The following is a 21,461-nucleotide window of genomic DNA, read 5'->3' on the forward strand; positions in this document are numbered from 1 at the left end:
CCTCAAGTCCGACGGTGAAATGCTTCTGTTAGGCTTTTGAATTCCTGTACACATGATGTGGGCTCTGCTTAATGCAATCATGATGGTTTTCCGGTCATTGTAGTGCACACAGTTATTTTCAGGCACTTTGGGTGTGGTGTAAAAGTGCCTGTGTGTGTGTATGTGTGCGTGTGTGTATGTGTACTCCTGTGTGTGCAGTGCAGCTGTGGGTTTGGAGGGAGCCTCATGATCCACTTATGACTGCATGTCATGTGACCAGAACTAGCACTGGACTAATATTGTCCTTATTATCAGCTGCTTGTGTTCGTTCTGCAATATTTCTCTAAGTTCATCTGAAAACAGATTCAAAGAGCAAAGTGACATGCAGAATGACATTTTTATTTTTTGCTTGAATGGTCTTGTCATAGCTGTTTTGCCCCAAACTTCCTCCTGGCCAGTGTTAGTACATCACTACTAATATACCCATCCTCCCTTCCTTTTAAACACTTCCCTGGTCTTTCTGTGGTCAACTGAAAGCTAGGACTCGGCAGCTGAGCTGTTTTCTGACAGGAATCACAATTCGGTCCATGTGTGTGTGACCTTCTCATTAACTAAGTGACAATATCAAATTACAAGAATGAGAGACTTTCTATCCAGTATAAAAACTGCCAGCTATATACTGTATGTACCATGCAAATGACAGACATGTGATGAATGGTTGGACGGTTTGAGTGAACTACCAAATGGATGTAAATTATATGTAGATGTATATGATGCAGGTCAGAGATCTGTTTCCTTAAGACATTTCCTTAAAACAGCAGCACTGCCAAGGTTTGAGGTTTGTGTTATAGTAAAAAAATAAAACACGAGAAAGAATAATAAATACTAATTGTGTTATATTCAAATGTATCTTATCTAATCTATTTAAACATTAACTGCAACCTACATTACAAAATGTGTATGTTTAAGATATTACTTGGGGTTATTCCAACTTGTGATTGGCACTGTTGTGCTTTTTGTCAGTTTTAGGCTGAGTGATACATTTCAAAATAATAATTGATAGCTTCATCCACAATTAAAATAATTCATTGTTTACAGTGGTAAACAGGTCATAGAGAGGAGGAAGCTGTCAAGAACCTTGATTATTTCTAATCCATTTCAATCATAAAGGGTGCATAGCCATACTACCATACTATTTAGTATGCCAGAAATAGATTTAGTATGTTCTGATGCATAGTATCTCAAATGTAGTATACTAAAAGTATCAGGATGCCCTACTACATCCAGTCACATTTTGCAGTATGCAAGCCAGCATGCATTTCACACTATTCTGACCCATAATGCTCTGTGCAGTGGATGATCACATTGACTGAGCTGCCGTGAGAGCACAGACTGACAGTACATTGATAGTGCAACGCTGGAAGCTGCAGTGACAGATGAAGTAGTGTGCCCCAATTGTATGCATACTTCATGCAACAGTACAAACTTTGTAAGGGCAACTGCACTATGTACTAAAAGTAGAAGTATGCAATTCAGAGAACGGTGAACATTCATAAGGTAGTATCAGAGTTGTGACGACTCTGGTGTACTTTTTTCTCTAAGGACAACAGCTCTGAAATGACATGAAATTAATTAAATTGATATTATATTGATTAATGTGATAGTGTAGGAGCTTTGTTTTATAGCTGAACTGATATATTAAGTTGCAGCACCTTTTTATCTTGTGCTGATGTGTGTACATGTGTGGACCAAAGGCGATGCAACAACTTTATGCCTTTGTCTGTCTCCCAAGAACACTCTCTTAAGTTACCCCATGACCACAGGAATGGATGGGGGAGGTGGGGTAGGAACTAGCAAGATATGAAGAAGAGGGAGAGGGAGAGGGAAAGATAAAGACACAGATAAGAGACAGTGAGTGAGAGTGGCCACCGATAAATTAAAAAGGAAGGGAGAAATTTGTCCTGAGAGAGTAGTGATCTTTTTTCCATGAGGGGGTAAGATTAGATAAATGAAGTACTTTGATGTAGTTCTATCTCTGCCTGTAAACTGGAAATATGTAAGCAGAATAATCTGCCAATGTTACAAATTGTAAACGGAAGGGGGAGAAAAAAAAACATGGTGGAAATGACATGTTATCAGCAATTCAAATATTTATAATTCTCAGACCTGTGCAGGCGTCCTGTTATAGTACAGCCTTATTGTTCTTTTCAGAGGAATCTGCTAATAATCATACAGAATGGCAGCTGTACTTTTTGTTAACATAAGTTTTTAGGGTTCACTGTTCATCTCGCGAATGCTCTATAATAACCCACTATGTGTTGGGTTACTTTTTAAGTTAGTTTAGTTTAGTCACACAAGAGCATGGTGAGATGTACCGCAGGTGGCTTTTGCAAACATAGTTGGGTATGTGTAGTGCAAAGAGTGGTTTTGAGTGGCAAAGTAACAGGACGTGAGTTTAGGTATGTCGTACTGGAGTGACAAAGTAACTTTCACAGCTACCAACTCTGCCTCAGAAAATACAGGGTAAAACAATTCTGAACATGGAGTTTTCTTGTTTTTCTTGTGTGTGTGTGTGTGTGTGTGTGTGTGTGTGTGTGTGTGTGTGTGTGTCTCAAGGTTTCTCTGCATCATTTACACAGGGTTAGAGGAGGTAATAACATGTTTGCCCCTTTAGATGAGATCAATAATGGTTCAAAACAAACACACATATTGTATTTGTTTAAAAAAAAGTCAACCTACGTACAATCAGCAATCCATAATTTCCATCTCCTGCCAATCCTAAACATCCTCCTTAGATCAATACACTCAAATTACAGCGGTTGTTCCAGTTAATTGTGAGGGATTTAGTGCTAATGCTTTGAGTAATTAACTGTTTACTTTCCAATAAGGTATTGAAATGGGCCTCTAAATCACACGTGGCCAATTTAGAGTGTTACATTACTGATAGTGTCATTAATTCAGTTTATACACTGACATAATACACATTCAGCACGAGGACTGATGTATTCGTACCCCTGGTGCTCCACTTGTCTATGTGTCTTCATGCACATGCTGGTCTGTGGGTGTCACTGATACACAGGGGGTAGTAAAAATGGCCCTTTCTTAGAGTGGCAGCTTTAATCCTTGAAAGCTGTGTGTGTTTGGGGGGGTGTGTGTTGGGGGGGCAAAACTGCCTTTCAGCTCTTATCAGGAAGCTAGCAGAACGGGACCGATCGCCTCCCACTGCTGAGCTATCAATGTGGAGTTAATTGCCTTTCAGAGGCAAAGTGTGTGCGTGGGGGGTGTGTGTGGGAGGTGTGTGTGGGGGGTGTGGCTGGGTGGGGTGTTGTGTGTACGTGTTTTCTTTTTGTTCTTGTTTGTTGGCTGTTTCTTTTCTTAATTAACCTTATTTACATTACAAAATGACGTGCCTCTGCCAGGCCTTGGAATCGTCACCATAAGCCGGCTATCCATCATTCAGATGATTTACTTTAACGATAGGAAGAAACAGACTTGAGGGAAAGTGATATAAACTACATTATACAGAGACAGCAGCAGAGTGAGATGAAGAACGGAGATAGAGGGAAGGACAGATAAGTGGAAAGAGGGAGAGATGTGGAGACGTAGAGACAGAAAGAGACGAAGAGGAAGAGAGGAAGAGGTGGGCCAGGCTTGGCATGCGGACAGTGTGTTCTGTGAGAGAGCTATAGAGGACAAGGTCGTTCAAGGTCTTCCGTCATGCTTGGTGGGTTACAGTGGGTGGTTTCTGATGTGATGAGGAGAAATGGGGGTGGAGTTTGAGGGGTCCTTCTAGTTAACATGTGTATAATGTAGTTGTGTATGTGTGTCCCTCGCAAATGACATATCAGAAAGCTGTGTGTGTGTGTGTGTGTGTGTGTGTGTGTGTGTGTGTGAGAGAGAGAGAGAGAGCGCGTGTGAGCATGTGCACATGTGCATCCCTTTTGCTTATATGTCCAGCACTAATGGCCTTGTGTTGTAGCCTGCCACATTCGCTTTCTCTCAACTCCGGGTCTCTTGTGTCTAATTGCATTTATCACAGTTTGTAGCCTTGAATACCTTGGTGCTGCCCATTACTGCATTACTGTATGCCCAGCCCACTGCTGTGTGTACAGTGGATCAAGTGTTGACAGTATCCATCTCTGTGCTTGAAAACCTTTGCTAGTATTTCCAGGAAACATGACCCTTGAGAGAACACAGAGACTGGCTTTTTTAAAGGGGATCCAAAAATGTTTCAGCTGATATTTTACAACAAAGACCAGACTGAGTATCCAATTTGTTTTCTTCTGCAGGCATTGAAAAAGTACAGTGTGTACATGTAGAGTACATATCTAGCCTGTATTTGTCCCCATAGCAAATATATTTCCATACGTTTCGCAGGCATGGGAAGAAGATGCAAACATGTCAAATGTGTTGGTGCCTGCAGGACTGGCTCACACTCCAGAAGCCTCTTGGCATTTTTCTGTCATATGGTGCCTGTGTGTTGATCCACTTCTGCATGTGTTACAGTGAGGGCAAATATGATCTATTCTATGTTCTTACAATCCTTTTTATTATTATTATCCTTTGCAGATTTTCTCTAGCTGCAGTGTAATATTTGCGTGTTACAGAGACGTAAAATGAGAACATTGATTTCAGTTACTGCATAGCCACTCGTCTCTAGTCCTGCAAGCCAGGCAGTTTGTATAAAACAAGATGAATGTGATGGAAACTGTAATAGAGTTGCTAAAGACAAATCACATCCCGTGGATATCTAGCTCAGCAGTGTCACGCCCGTGCAAACACATGTACGTGCATTCGCAGAAGGATGTGGATCATACTGGGATTGATATAAGAGAAATGTAGATTGGATTAATGGCTAGAAAATTGTGCAGTTGGATATGGGTTCACAGAGGCAGAGATCTGTCAGTTGGGAATTGTGCTGGCATGCTGCTCCAAATACAGTGACAGGGGCAATAGATTATAGGTTGAATATCATGTCATATATCGAAATTGAAAAAAAAGGTTGAAACTCCGTGTTTAAGCAAAGTTTTGCCAAATTAAAATTAAGTTTTGAAGGCTTGCAACAAATGTTGATAGGCTGAAAAAGATTCAGACATTATTATTAAAATTTGTCATTGTTCTCCCAGTGTATTAGTTCGTTTTCCAGTTTTGAAACCTTGTAAATTGTGATCAGGAAAAAGATTTGAAAAGTTGAAAATTGAGTTTTGAAAGGTTACTTCTTTATTTAGAAACTTATGCAGATGTACATTTGCACATTTATTGCAAACTGCTGCTTCAGAGCTGAGGTTACAACACTCATTTCTCAGAGCCCACAGAGTTGCGAACTTGCGAGTTAGCTGGAAACGCTTGTGTCACTGCTTGGGTATAGAAAGACAGCATACAGATCCATGCATGCCTGTTTGCATATCCTGTCATTGGTAGTACGTCAATCCCACCTAACTTGCTAAATACAACGTGTGATTGGACTGTACTTGAGCAGAGAGCAAACAATGGGTTAAGAGCAAATGCCGCTGCCTTCAGGATCCCAGCTTTTTTTTTCTGGCTGCCAGAAATCATGTGGCTGGCAAGCTCGAAACTTTGTGGGCAGATCTCTGAGAAGTGAGTGTTGTAAACTTAGTTCTGAAACAACAGTCTGAAATACACACGCATACGTACATCCGCAAAAGTTTCAAAATAAAGATCTGCCCTTTCGAAACACGGGGAGAACAGTGACAAATTTGAAATGTGTTTGAGAAAGACTGTAAAAAGGGAGCCACAGTTCTGAAGAAGAAACACTCATAGACGATCATGCTCACAGAGATATGACACTTTTTTTTCAGTCTGGCTAAACATTAAAAAGTTAAACTTCAATCTTACAAACCTTTTTTTGATCAAATTATATTTTAAGACCATAAGTCGACCTTTTTTTTCCAGTGTTAAAACATTGCATAATATTCATTCCATAGTAGTTGGATATCCTGTGAGTAATTCCAGAGTGCGGACACATCCCTTTCCTGATCCCATATCTATATTGTGAGTCACTGTTCTGGTAAGTCAGGGCCACATGGTCACTTGCTCTACATACACACCCACAAAGTGTGGTTTGAACCAGACTAGATCTAGAGTTTATATTTGCAGTAAGACCACATCCCCTCACTTTGTTCCACTTAATTGCAGTTGAATTCTAATGTGGTATTATTTTAGACATACTGGAGAAAAAAAACGCTCCTCTGGTGAAGCTCTCATGCAAATCCACTGAACATTAATGAGGAGACATTTAAGAAATTGTAGTCGGGTCACATTTTTGATTGAAGGTCAATGGTTCGTGATCACTGTTTGTGATGTCTATCATGTCACCTCCTGTGCGAGGTGTTGTTGTTACTCGGGTTCACGGAAATGGAGGCATATTTTTTCCTGTGACAAATAAACACATTGAAAACCACAATCAATAACCTACAGCATGGTTGATGACAGAAATTTGTACAGTGTAATAAGGCATAAAATTGTAATTATCATGCATAGAAGGCAGGGACCAATACATCGCTTAAAATTCATCATCTCTGTCTCTTTCTCCTACCTAGATGAGTTGTATCTCTCTGCCTTCTCCTCCCCCATCATCACAGATTAACATTCCAATTGTTGGCATCTTTGGAATGAAAACCTCTGGATGTGTTGTTGGGAAATCCCCCCGTCATTAAGTCACCAAGGCAGATAATCAGTTTGGGCTAGATCAGGTGGAATAGTGTGCTTACACTAGAACAAGCATTAACCTGCCAGCGCTCTAAGTTTATCTTTCTCTAACATGTGGGTTGTTCTAAATGGTTTCCTACTGAAGAGGAGAAATGGAAGGTGGAAATGTTTTGTCACAAGTTTAAAAAATGGTGAAAAGCAGAGACACCTAATCGGGTTTGTTTTTGTGAGGGTAAAATATGAGAGTTTGAATGTATTCTCTATTGTGAGTTATTATGCCTGCCTGAGGAATAATTGTTAAGTTGCTGTATTGTGTTAAGATGTTGCCACCCCCCTCCCCCCTCACCCCTGTTTTAATGCCTCTTTTCAATCTGCTGGTTTGAAAGGCTTTTACAATGGGAGCAGGAATAAAATGGCTTAACTTTCTTTCTTTCTTTTTTCCCCTCTCTCCTTTAGTGAATGAGTATGTGTTTATGGTCCAAGCCAGAGGGATCCAGATCAGAGAGAACGTGAAGAACATTGGGGCTCAGGTTCTGGAGCAGGTGGTGAGGGGGGCTTACAACATCAATGGCACAGGTAAAAAAAACACACGCATTGATACATACCAAGGTGTATCAAGAATGCATAGCTCACATGTTGTCTGTTATGATATTACATCTGCACAGAGGGCTCAAAAGTAGCAGAAACCATCAGCCAAATACTGGTAAAATATAAAAGTGTCTGATAGATTTGCTTCACTCAACAGTAAAAAAAACAACAATGGTAGTCTATTTAGTGGCTGGTGGACAAATACATTTATTGTGAACCCTGGTGCACAAGTGCAGTTTATTGTAGATAAATCTGTCTTAGATTTAGTGTTTGTGACTCATGACTCAAGACTTTAGGTGAAAAAATGAAAAGCATCGATACAAAACAATACAGCACAAAGCTAGACTTCATGAAGATAAAGACTGGATTATGCTAATGCAGTTGATGTGTGTGTGTGTGTGTGTGTGTGTGTGTGTGTGTGTGTGTGTGTGTGACTCCAGATTATGCCTATGACTTCAATTTGAGCGAGAGCGATGTCCCACCCACTACATACCTCCCTGAGGGCTTCACCTACCTCCCCTCACAAGTTTGCCCTGAGAGACTGCCCTCCATGAGTAAGTACATAGTTAACGTTTTGGTTTAAAAGCTTTAATTTGATCATGTGTGCTGATTCTCTGATATGTGAGAATTGTGTCACTTCCTTAGTTGACCTTAAAACAGTTGTCTTTCAGGTTCTCCCAGCATTGCAACATATTGCCTCAAGTGATTCATTAGATTTTCCTCATATGTTATATTTATAACGAGTGGTAAAACAGTTGAGAGCTTGTGTGTAATTCAAGTTTTACAGAATAGGTAAACCTAGCAAGTTATGCCCCAGATTGCAGTTACAAGTGTAGATTAACTTTACCTAACCTCTTTTAATTGTCATTGATATTTTCGTTGTCTCTTTCCTTCTGACCTTTTTCCTCATTCTTCTCTTAACGGTTTCATCTGATTCACTGTCATGTTTCTTTATGCCTCATATAATCTCTTCTTTGTCTTCCTTGGCACACAGAGGGCAGGTTGCACGTGAATATGAGTGAGGTATCTTTGGAGGAGGTGTCGAGATCCCTGCTGGAGAGAGAGCCTACCATGGCCTCAGGAGGCTTCTGGAAGCCCAAAGACTGTTTACCTCGCTGGAAGGTAAGTGTGGGGATGTGATATTAAAAGGGCTGTTCACTAAAAAAAGTGCTGACGAGTGAGAGGAGAAATATAACAAATGATCCTGCCAATCCATTCTAATAGTTTCAGCATGATTTGTCACAATTTAAAGATATATACTGTACAGTAAATGACACTAAAGCAAAATCACAAGAATGTATTTCTCCAAATGTCTGTTGTGAACAGTTTAAATACAAGATATTTCTTCCGAGGTACATCCAACAGCTGTCTTACTTGTAGTACTAATACAAAACATAAGTCTGAATTATTATGAGTAGACATATCATTCTCTTTGGAAAGTATATTGCTGTTGAAAAAAATGAAATGTCTTTTTATTGCTTTAAGCTTCACAAAATAGTAAGCTAGAGCTAATGTCTCTAAACCTGAGCACATATGGTGAGAAGTGCTTTTGAGCGAGATGTCCCTTTAGTGTTAGACTTGAAACGTAATGATGGGGAGTGTTCAGTACTGGAAGTTCACAGTCCAATGATGAAGTGCACATACAGTAACTGGCATGTCTGACACATTGTCCACATGTACACAATATATCATATACACATTTCTGCACCACTCGCCTGCTTATTCTGTCTCTCATTCTGCAAATCAGGGTGGTGCTGTTGCTCTGTCTGACACTCACATGCAAAACAATATGCATATACACTTATATGGCAAAAGTACAAAGTAAAAGAAATAGGCAAAATATGAATTCCACTCTTTCAGTGTGCTTTGCAATACTGTTTCATTGCTGAACCACACTCCTTTAGTATGTGCTCTTTTTTTATCATTCTTTTTTTGTCCAACAGAGCGATCTTGGCTGCCATCTGTCTGTCTGTCTGTCTGTCTCTCGTGTTTATTTGCCTTGAGGGACTATGTATGTTCTTGACAACCAAGTCTTTATTTCTCTCTCTCATTAGCCGGCAGTCTTTCTCTCATCTACCGCAGTAGTCTCTTGCCACTTTTTGTTTTGCATTTCCCGTGCTTTTTGTTGCTCCCTGTGACAGTTTGCTTTTTTATTGTGCTTCAAAAGAAACTCAAAAATAGGGACTTGAATAGCTGCCTCTCTACAAGGGAAAAAATAAACGACACATCTTTCATAGACGTTTTTTGTCTCAATGCTTCTATGATTGATGCATGTCAGATATCATCATTGTGGAATTAGAAGTTTAAGAACCTGCCATTCTTTTGTCACAAGTGATGGTAATTAATGTGTGTCGGTGCTGTCATCACTCACTGTTTCCTTTTTACCTAGTGCTGAGAGGTCATGACTCTCAAAAACATACACAAATAAAACTATTTGTATTTGTATTTGTTTACACAGTCACCCAAATCTCACTGCTCTGTGACTCTGTGTCCCTGTTCAGTTACAGTATATACACAGTATCAGTCAAGAGTTTAGACACATCTTCCCATTCCCTTGAATAAGACAGTGTGTTCAAATGGTTCACTAGTATTGTATATGCATCTCCATATGTTTGTATGTAATTTCATGTCATTTTGTGTCCCTAGGTGGCAATCCTAGTCCCGTTCAGGAACCGACTTGAACATCTACCCATCCTCCTGAGACACCTGGTGCCAGTGCTGCAGAAACAAAAACTCCAATTTGCCTTTTATATCATAGAGCAGGTATGCAAACGTGCATTCACAATTCACCCATACAACATTTGCAGGAAGTGAATCTTCTTCTCAGGCTGTAATAATGTTGGTTAAAACAGCTGAATATGACAAGCTTTTGAATAACAACTGAAAAAACATTGAAACACTGAAACACTGAAACATTGTTCTAACATTGAAGTCTCTTTTCTTTTCTCCCTCTGCTTCCATCCCTTTCAATCCTCCTGTCCAGGGGGGCACAGAGCCATTTAACCGAGCCATGTTGTTTAACGTGGGCTACAAAGAGGCTATGAAGGACCTGGACTGGGACTGTCTGGTCTTCCACGATGTGGACCACCTCATGGAGAACGACAGGAACTACTATGGCTGCTCAGGCATGCCCCGACACTTTGCAGTCAAGCTCGACAAGTACTCCTACATGTGAGTCCTGTTTCTGTCTCCATGGGGATATACAGTACAGTAAATGTATTCCTTACTTAATATGAATTTAATATGTGTAATTGTCCCTCCAAGGCTTCCGTATAATGAGTTCTTCGGCGGTGTCAGTGGCCTGACGGTGAAGCAGTTCAAAAAGATTAATGGATTTCCTAATGCATTCTGGGGCTGGGGGGGAGAGGACGATGACCTCTGGAACAGGTGAGGAGAACACACACACACGTGCACACACACACACGCACAAACAGACATTGAACTATCTGACAGAGCTGTAGCATGAGGCTGTCAGTGTCGTTGACATTAGATGTGCTCAAGAGATGGGTTAGGCCAATTGGCATATAACAGGCTTTTGTATTACTTTTTGTCCCCCCCCCCCTTGTGACATGGCATAGTTGTTCCTCCCCCCACCTCCACAGCACACAGGCAGCTGTACACACTAAGGGTTCTGCAATTACAACAAAACCTTTTTTCCTCTTGTATTTCTATATGTCTATATGTACAGCAGTATGTAATCTGATAGTAATGCCCATCAGAGTCATTATTTTCCTTTCTGGGAATATAGACCAACCAAAGTCAACACTGCAAGGCTTGTTCTTCCTTACTGTGTACATGTTGGGTTAATTAGCATTTAATATGTTTGTGTAGGGTAATAATTATTATGCTTTGTAGGAATATATAACAGTCAAAGTCAACACTACAATACTTGCACTGACTAAATATGTGTATCATGAGTTAATTAGCATTTAATATGTTTGTCCAGGGTGCAGTTCGCCAATTTTTCAGTAAGTAGACCAAAGGGAGAGCAGGGACGCTACATGTCAATTCCACATCATCATCGTGGAGAAGTTCAGTTCCTGGGAAGGTCAGTGTCTGTGTATGCACAGCTCATTCACACACACACACACACACACACACACACACTCACACACTTTGGTTAAAAGTGGAAGCTGATAATTGGAATCAGGCTTAGGCTCATGTGATGTAAGCCAGTCACATGAAAAGCCAGAGCAGTGACTTTCAGAGAATTTCAACTCTTTTAAAGACTTTGCATGTGATATGCTTGTATGCTTCAGGGGTGAATTCCAATCATGCTCTCTCTGCTCAAAATCTAAGTTACTTAAAACAGCCCAAAGAATAAATGTGTCTTTCATTTATTAAAGGTGAGATATGTAGTATTTACTGGCATCTAGCGGTAAGGTTGCAGTGCATCGAATGCCCCCCAGCCCCTCCCTCCCTTCCAAGTATGTAGAGTGGTGGCCATGGGACCTTCGAAAAACACAAAAGGCCCTCTCTACAGCCTTTGCTTGGTTTGTTGGTTCAGGGCTGTACTGTAAAAATATGGCGGGCGCAACATGGCAGGCTCTGTGGAAGAGGACCTGCTCCTTATGTATATGTATATATATATATGGCGCATACTAAGGTGAAGAAAACACAACTATTCTTATTTTCAGGTGATTATACGCTAATTAAAACACTATGGGCCTGATTTACTAAGATCCCAAGTAGTGGGCGCTAAATTGCATGCACAGTGCAATAGATTGCGCGTTTCGTTTGCATAAATAACTGCATAAATGAAAACAGGTGCAACAGGGTGGAGACAGCAGTATTTAAATGAGGGTTTAGCGTGTCTTTATTGAGAGTTTGGATGAGCAGAAAAGCCTGCAAATGCAAAATGAAATGTGATCAGGTTCTAGTGGAAGAGGTTAACTGATATATTGAGTTATAACAAAAACAAATATGACCAGAAAACCCACATATGGGAGATTATTTGTGACAAAGTCAATTCTGTTAATAAAACCAAAAATATTCCACTCCAAAATTATTAAGTACAGGTGGAAAAACTCCATCCTGTGCGTATTCTGTCATTGTGCCTCCGTCTCCCCCATTATTTATAGACGCAGTTAGCGTCAGAAATAATACCTTCAGGTTTGGTAAATCACAATGCTCGTGCTAAATAACATATTTGCATTTTCTCCTCCCTGTATTTTGCACACTGGGGTTGAAACGCCCCATATTACATATTCATTATGGCAAACTTGCTAAATGGACAGCACCTACTATCATACACAGTTGAAAGACACAAACCTCAGTGCGCTGGGTTAGTAGATCAGCTTGCTTTTTGTGGGTGATGTCAAGTTTGCACACGTTTTTACACACGCAGACCTTTAGTAAATCGGGCCCTATGAATATTATATTCCATTTTTGTCAAGTCCCCCCCACAAGATGCCACTAAATTCTACACACTGCACCGTCAGTTGATATTGGGTAGAAAAATGCATTTCACTACTAGAAATTTGGTATCTATTAATGGTGGCAATGCTGCAGTGGTCTACTGATGAATCATTCCCATACAAAATATACGTTTCCTTTCATCGAAACCACAGACGATCTTAATTTCCAGCCAGTTTTACCATTTTGTAACAAATGACGCAACCTGTTTCTCTGTATATTATCTCATTGCTTTACTTGACCATGAAACTTGCTTTGTGTTGCATTGGGTGGAGCACTGCTGTATTGTATTCTCTTCTTCTTTGTTGTATCTGCTTCTTTATCATCTCTTGTTTTCTCTTCAAAACATTTATTGATTGATTATTTTCCCTTACAGGTATAGTCTTCTACGCCACTCAAAGGAGAGACAGAAAGTGGATGGTCTTAACAACCTAAACTACTCCCCCCTAGTGTCCAGGAGGCCTCTCTACACCAACATCACAGTCAGCTTGAGCAGAATGCTTGCACCGATAGCTGACTACTGATGTAGGAACAGCTGGACTGCAAACCATCTGGGAATCGTCCTCTTGGACATCAGCCATATCTCACCAGTTGCAGCACTGCTTAGGACTTTTTAGTTGATTGATTCTTTGCTTTGTTTCTTTTGTTTGTATGCAAAAAATGGAGACTCAAATAAGTATGTTGGATAAATCATATAAGAAAATAGGGATAAATGCTGCACTCGTTTGTGCCACAGTCCATCACTTCTCTCATCTGGGCTTATCTAGTCTTCAGTCTCCACATGCCTTTTGCACCATTTTGGCCTTCAGCATCCATCCATCCATCCGTTCATTCATTTCCTTGCTTAGTTGATGATTAGTTCAGCCCTTTGCTATTGTGCTTGTTTGTTCAAATAGGCCATGAGACACACACATATTGGAGTGCATGCATGCCCTACACATGCACGCACACAACCGTTTTGACTTACATGTGCTGACATGGGTCCTGAGGCTTTGATCTTTACTTTGCTCTTGCACTTCGTATTTTCACAAATGCAGTAAACCTGTGAATTGCATGCACACACAACCAACTTTAACCGAGTAGACGCTTGCAGCTGGTTCTGCAGAAGGTATGCCAAATCTACAAGTGATGAGAGCAAATGATATTAAGAGTGAGTGTTTTCAATCATCTATATGTGAAATAGTTTATCCTGATTTTAGAGAATATTAATACCTTAATCATCAACTATATTTTGTCCTGTGAACATACCATTTAAAGACTGTGATGTTTGTGTTTGCATAGTTGCATTGGATGTCCCAGCTGCCTGCAAGTGGCTGTATGTTGGAGAGCAATGCTCATCCTGTTAGCAATAAGCTGTAATATCAGACACCTAAACGTAGACCTGACTTCCTCACTATACAGATGCAATAGCACAGGTGCTAGCATACTCTTATTGGACTACGGAGAAGGAGTGACTGTGTATGCAAACTTCACATTCAACACACCTTTGCCTAAGCAAACATGCCACCCTTTTCAGAACCTGTATGTGTCTGTGTGCGTGTCTGTGTCTATATACGTGAGGGAGAGCTATGCAAATGGCCTGTATGTATCCTGTTGTCAGTACAAGGTCTTCAGGGTGACCTCCGGGAGACTTCACCCCTGAAACTGTGACAGACTGACTGGAGACCTCACTCTGTATGCGGTATGTTTAAGTCCAGGCCAGGGAGAGATAAACAGATTCCGTTTTATTTTTAGATCCCACATCCTTAATGTTTACTCACCTTCATTTTTACGAAAGAGCATTGGAGGTAGAGACTACTTGATTGCTGTCACTGTCACTGTCACTGGTGTTTACAGAAGCTTTTGCTTTGTTATTTTTCAGATTGTCTAGTGTTTATAATACTGTTAGCCAGCCCTCCTCCACTGTGGGTGCTGTGAAAACTCTGTTCAACAGCGTATCTAATGCCTGCCTTTATTTTTTTTGAACTGAAACTTCTTTATCTTAACTATATAGGATAAGAAAAAAAGAAGTCTGAATGCTCATCTAAGACGTCAGCTGTTAAACCACTGATTAGCTTTGTTGACTTGTGGTCAGGCTTTTGCCGGTTTAGTTTTTTTTTTGAAAGACTTTATCTCAGAGCTTTTGTCAAACACTGTGCATTGTTACATCACTCTGGCAGTGCACAGTGGTTGCTAAAATGTCCCTCTCTGATTTGTGTGTTTGACAGTGTTTTATTTTGAGTACAATATCCCATTAATGTTAATGTTGGTCCACACATACACACACACACACATACACACACACACACACACACACACACACAAACACACACTCTCCTCTCCTCACTGTCTGCCCTCTAGTCATGCAGCTACTTCATTTCACACAAATCGCCTTGTATGCATTTCTTAAGATTTATCTTTTGGGAAAATTGTGGGTGGTTAACTAACTAACTGATATGCTCCCACAATGAAATAAAACATAAAGAGGCTGGACCTCATTTTATTTATTTGATCTTTTATGGATTATATAATTGTTCAGTTTTTATTTTTCTTGCGGTTGATGTGATGGTGTAGTAGGTGACATATGACAGACTGTGTGAGATGCACTGAAATGTATGTGTATTTGCGTGGGATTTTTTGAGGTTCAGGTCTGTGTAAACAGGAAGCTGATTCATTTCATTCAGACGGAGAGTTTTCCATATCAGGAATGATATGAATAGCCGGTCTGATGAAATGGAACAGGGCCCTGTAACCTGATGTGTATTAATCTGCTCAACTGACATGTTGGAGGAGGCCATTTTGTGTGACAACCACAGAAAGAGCAAGACAGCTAATCAGAAAATGCTAGTAGTCAATGTCTTTCACTGAGCACCTCCCTTGTACTAATTGAGAATCAATGGTGCTGACCTTTCAGAGCTCCCTTTTGAGGGAGTCTCTCTCTACGTGCTTACTGGAACCAATCTTGACAACAGAAAGGCCACTATCGATGGGTAAAACATCCCTGCAATTTTTATGGCTATATCATTTAATTGCAAGCTGCATACTGTATAAGTGGCCGTGTTTTTTTTTTTGTTTTTGTTTTTTTTTTTATCCATACGTTTTCAAACCTGTTGCCTTCTCATCCTGCCAGGTGAAGCTAATCAGTCTATTTGTTGTTCTGGTTCATTGCCACAAGCAGAAGCACGTGTTTACCTCCTAGCCAATCACTCCGGAGGTGCTCAGTGGAGGTCACGGACAGCAGCATTTGTGTTAAGTTTTGTTTTCCATGTGTGTTTGAGTGAAATGGCTAAACCTATTAGAGGTCTAACTGTCCTCCATTTAGATATGAGGGGGTTTTTTTGTTTTTATATTTTGTTTTCCAGCACTGATAAGAAACGTGATTTTTAGTGATCTGGTTGTAAACAACTGCAGGATTTTTCTAGTTCTTGACACATACATGATACACTGTATATTTTTTCCTTTTTTGTGCATTGCTTTAAATTAAAAGCTAGATGGACATATAGTAAAAGCTAAATGGTTTTAGGATGAGTGTTCAGACTCTAAACAAGAGGGGCTTTTCAATGTAAAGATGATGACGTAGATATTCTTAGAGTCAATATAAGGCTCTATACTCCACAATGTAAAACGAGCAGCTTCTTCAGCCAACTCCATATTCAACAGGATATTTTTTGTTTTTCTGTTATTAATAGACAGCTTTGTCTACTTGATAACTTAGTAGCAGGGGCAAATCAGTCAGCTCTCTCTTGCTTTTATCTAAAACAGAAAAATACATTTTCAGTTTGTGATAAGAGCATGCTGGCAAGTCTTACTCCTGTTTAATACTCTACATGGTCTTAATCCGGACCAAGACCAAACCTGCTGCTCATCCATTATCTCACCCGTTCTGATCCATTCTGTGCCAGTTTAAATGAAGGGACCATTTAGTGGGCATCTGATAAGACTGGCAGCCTTAAAGCTTCTTAATTTATTGCAGTGTTTTTCACTCAAGTTTTTATTTTTTTTATAAGCAAAAATATTTAAATGGACAAAAGTGCATACCAATATTATGATCATTGTAAATATTATTGTGTGTAGTGTTTTAGAAATTCTATAAGGTCTTGAATCACTACAGATGCTAGCATAAAGAACAAGGCTTTGGAGGGTTTGGCTGGGGATTTACCTGGTGCCATTTAAGTGCTAGTGAAGCTTATACAGCGACATCAATGTTTTTACATCACTGCTTCCCAGCACAGCCTTTTTTTTTAATTAAGAATATCCTTATCCCATAAATTTTAGATTCCTCTCACAATCCTAGAGGCTGCATTCCCGAGGCCTTCCTGTGCTTAATATGCTGTAACAGTAAAGGAGACGTATCATGGCAGACGTAAGCATCAATCTATAGATGAAGTTCAGTGTCCTTGTTTCTGCTCATGATGTCTCTCTGATGGTGACAGCAGTTGGAGTAAGGTGTAGGTCAGTGGAAAGCACTGTAGGATAGCAATGTGTCAGCCAAAAACACCATATGCTTACAATGCAATGAAACACAGGCACCCAAACCAGCGACACAATCCACTCCAAAATCTACACAGATTAATTTCTTTTGTATGAAAGATAACTATCAAAAAAAAAAAGGAAAAAGGATACAGATTAATAAATTTAAGATATATCTTCTCTGATTGTAAGGAGGGACCCTCTCCTTGAATTGAAGCCATTTGAAGCCACTTGTCAAAACTTGATGTCAGCCTTATGTGGATCTGTTTGTGTATCGGCATATTATCTTTTGATTATTGAAATTTGTATGATGGAGATTTTCTTTTATACCATCATTGTTATTGTCAGTACACCAATAAAATGAAACTTGTAAAGATACAGTTTATCTCTGTCTGTTTCCATGTTTGCTGTCTGGAGCTGCTGGCTCTGCCCAAGCATTTCGTCACAGTGTGGTCAGTGGCTCTGTTTTAACATGCACATGGGCATGTTTCCTGTAAATCACACATTTGAAGTTCACATCATTATTTCAGAAGAAAGCAGAACACGAACTTTAACTTCAAGCATGAGCTCCCAGTAAAAGAGCTCATGGATCCTTATCCATACTTTTATTGGAGTCTAAAGACTAAATGCCTGTGGGAGCAAAAAAGGTCTCAATGCTGTAAGCAGGCTTATAGACAGCATCATGTCTCCTCTCAAACACTCGTCCAAACAGAGGATTATTGTCTCAGGGCTGTTGATCTTATGATTCACGGTTACTAACAAAATCTCAGCATTTTTTGACCATATTCCTAACATTTTAGGGCACTTTTAGTAGCCTCCATTTCTACTCTTGTCTTTCTGACTGCTCTGCTCACACTTTGCATGTTTGTGCATGCTTCCTAATATGCATGACCACTTACACATCCGGATCTTAAAACAAAGATGACGCTTGTTGGGACTGTCCAGGCTGTCACAGAGAGGGGGAAAAAACAGAGCAGAATGACGAGAGGTCATTTAAGATGCATTGAATCAGAGCATCTCGAGCCCTGTGGCATTTAGCACATTAACTGCGCATCTCTGCTAGTTAACAGAAGTGACAGCTGATAATTTAATTATTCTCTCAGAAAAGAAAATGCTGAGTAGCAGGGAAGGGATATCTACATGGGTGTTTAAATGTATTCCATTTGTGCAGCATATATATGCCACTTCAAGTCATGGCTTATTAAATATGATGCATTTGTATATTTGAAAATGTCCAAAAATACTTTCCATTGATCTGCAAAGAAAATCTCCTTTCCTGCTGTGTAACAGTAGCTGCAATGTGTGTGTGAGGGAGATGCTTGGCAGAGGCACAGAGGCTCGGCTGGAGTAGCCACATCTTAATGGAGTCTGGGAAACACAAGGCTTTGGTATGCTAACGCCACTGTCACTTAGCTGTCAGACACACACAGAGGGCAGCTCTTAAGATCTCAAGAGTTGTCTTGGCATGTGTATAAACAGGCCAGCACACACACATACACATCCCTTATTAATTCATCCACACGCAGCCCCTTGAGTCTTGTGCCACTCAAAGGCTTTGATGTCATCTGTGGCGCCTTTGCCTTTGTATTCTACTTGTGTGTCTGTTTCACTTCACTTCTCCCCACAGTGTCTTAAACTGGAATCTGCATCAGGAAATAGCCGAATAACTGAATTTGTGGCCTTCAGTGGTGCAGAAGGGTGTCGCTCTCCTCATCCACACTTCCTCTGTACTCCCACCGTTGTCTGTGTGTGTGTGTGTATGTACATGCCTCCTTTTGCAGCACTGCGAAGCAACCAGAGAAACGTGCCCTTTAGCTTTACACAATTTTTAGCTTTGTGTGTACCTTCTATATGATATATGTGCTGACATCATGCATTAAAGGGTCTGCACTCTCATATCTGGTTAAATCAAATGTTTGAGTAATAGAGTGCCTTACGGGATGCTGTGTGTGTGTGTGTGTGTGTGTGTGTGTGTGTGTGTGTGTGTGTGTGTGCGTGAGTATGTATGGCCTCATGTGCGTGCTAAGAACAAGAACTGAAAGAAAAGAAGCCACAGTGTGTGGAAGTCAAATTATTTTGTAACATTGCCTGGTATTACATATAATTTGTGTATAAGCATTAATCAGCATTGTATTGTGTGTGTGAGTGTGTGTGTGTGTGCACACACGTGCGTGAGTATGCATGGCCTCATGTGCGTGCTAAGAACAAGAACTGAACGAAAAGAAGCCAAAGTGTGTGAAAGTCAAATTATTTTGTAACATTGCCTGGTATTACATACAATTTCTGTATAAGCATTAACCAGCATTGTAGTGCCGCTCAAACCCCCCCCCCCCCTCTTTTTTTTTTGCAGTGTCTTCCCCAGGTCAGCAATAGGACAGTCCCCTGCCCTGTGTAGTGCTGCTTCCCAAGGGATGGTAGAGCATCCAGCTGCTGTCAAGCCCTGGGGTATAAACTTACACTGCTGTTGCTGTAGCAGCCCACTGTTGGTGTTTTAGGAGGCTCATGTGTAGGCGAGTATTTTCTCCAGCTTCAAGAGCCTTGTTGTGACTCTAACCTGCTTTACTGTCAGGGAGGCATACATACACAAGGCATACAGCTGAGGAATGAAGGCTGTAAACACTGTTTCCGCTTCTTATGCTCTTCATCCTCTTTGGCACTGCTTGGTTCTCCACCTCACTGCCCATTTCCTGCCCTGCCCTTGTCACATCCCTGTCTATCAGTTTCAACATTCCTCTGCAGAGAGCCGGGCTCATTCCCTACAGTGAGCCTCCTTCCTACACTGACTTGTCATAGCCATACTCATCCATTGTCTCTTCTCATTTCTTCTCTGTGGTGCCATCTCACTGTAGTATCTTTTGAAATGTCCCATTACATCCATCCTACTATATTGCTCCTGTCTCATGATCATCTCACTATAATTTGTCTCCTCCTTGTCTGTCAGCCAGCTCTTTCTTCTCATGCAGCATATACATATTTGCCTTTGCCTGTGACCTCCACCCTCTCTATCCACTCTATATTGCTCCTCCAGCAGTTTTATTTTTATGTCTAGCCTCTGGTTTTCATTATGCTGGGATTGTTTCATTCTGTTCTGGTTACAGAGAGATGTTGTCTTTAAAAAACTATGTGCTGATGCTGTACAGAGGTCTGGCTGACATTGCATTAGTGGTGCAAAGTCAACTAATTTTACAGTTCATTTCACTCAGCTTTATTTATTATCATTGAGTATCATCTGACCTCTGACTCCGCAAACACTTTAATATCCTCCACATTTTCACCTAATGACCTCACATCATCATCTGACCACACCATGTGACCACAATCTTGTGAGCCTTGTGAGCTGAAGTATTTTGCAACTTAGTAAGATGTGTTCATGCATTTGTATCAAATTAGCACATTTTACTTTATGTATCAATTTGGTGAAGTAAGGCGTTTTTTGTAATAAAAATGATTCTCAGTAATACAACTGCTTACTTGGTGCAGTCACACCTCACATTCCTTCAGCCAATAGGTAGTGCAGCATAAATTAATGATACATTTCTGTTCCCCATTACACACTGACAGCCAGTTAATCAGTGAGAGCTGTTGCTGTCTTAAACCATGTGCTGATACTTGGGTGAAACCTGCAGACAGTGCAAGCTGACTACAGGCGTGGTCATAATTCAAACCATCCTATTTCTGTGATAATAAATATTGAGGAAAATAAATGTGATGCAGCTTTTTTAAAAACTGCTTTCAGAAGTTAATTATTTTCAGTTTGACTTTGTGACTTTGTGATTTTTGCATCAACAATGGGGATCATAGTGGGTGTATTTTCTGAGCATTAGCTACTTTTTGTCAGGCTTGGCCAGCAAAGAGTTTTAGCTTCTTAAAAAACTCTTTTCAACTCATTTAAGTTTTTCTTTGTTATTTTGATTAATTATTAATTAAGTCTTGTGATTTTTGTTTTCTTTTAAGTGTGGATCCACAGCCTGTCAGTAAAGGACAGAAACAGTCTGAAAAATGTTTTTAAGATCTATTCAAAGATTACTGGAATGAAACAAAGGTATCTGAGGTCTTTGTGTGACCAACAAAGGACACTGATGAGCATATTGTACCTACCTGACACATCTGTGTGAGTGAATACTCCCCTCGGGGCGTTGGTGGCCTTTACCTGCCTGTGAAAATAACTGTTATTGCGATGCCATACCAAATTCTTTGACCCTTAAGATTCTGTAACTAAGAATTTCAGCTTGCCACTGTTTGCATGTTAAATGCTACCACCAATATCTGGTCCTGTAGTTATTCCTATAGCGTCACAGATATCAGTAGATCAAATCTATCAAAACTCCTTAATAGATACTATAGCAGAATAATCCATAACA

General features: G+C 40.2%; 1 protein-coding gene across 1 annotated transcript in view; it reads left to right on the top strand.

The window, feature by feature from the left end:
- Positions 1–14,758, top strand: part of b4galt5 (UDP-Gal:betaGlcNAc beta 1,4- galactosyltransferase, polypeptide 5) — a 29,110-nt gene extending 14,352 nt beyond the window's left edge. The window contains exons 2-9 of the mRNA XM_053317066.1: positions 7,105–7,224; positions 7,677–7,790; positions 8,231–8,358; positions 9,883–9,999; positions 10,220–10,407; positions 10,501–10,623; positions 11,183–11,284; positions 13,028–14,758. Of these exons, the coding sequence (XP_053173041.1) occupies positions 7,105–7,224; positions 7,677–7,790; positions 8,231–8,358; positions 9,883–9,999; positions 10,220–10,407; positions 10,501–10,623; positions 11,183–11,284; positions 13,028–13,175 (1,040 nt within the window). The 3' untranslated portion in view covers positions 13,176–14,758. The remainder of the gene's footprint in view (positions 1–7,104; positions 7,225–7,676; positions 7,791–8,230; positions 8,359–9,882; positions 10,000–10,219; positions 10,408–10,500; positions 10,624–11,182; positions 11,285–13,027) is intronic.
- The last annotated feature ends 6,703 nt before the right edge of the window (positions 14,759–21,461 follow it).

The sequence above is a fragment of the Scomber japonicus genome, chromosome 4 (genome assembly GCF_027409825.1).
Source record: "Scomber japonicus isolate fScoJap1 chromosome 4, fScoJap1.pri, whole genome shotgun sequence".
In the NCBI taxonomy this organism is placed as follows: Eukaryota; Metazoa; Chordata; class Actinopteri; order Scombriformes; family Scombridae; genus Scomber; species Scomber japonicus.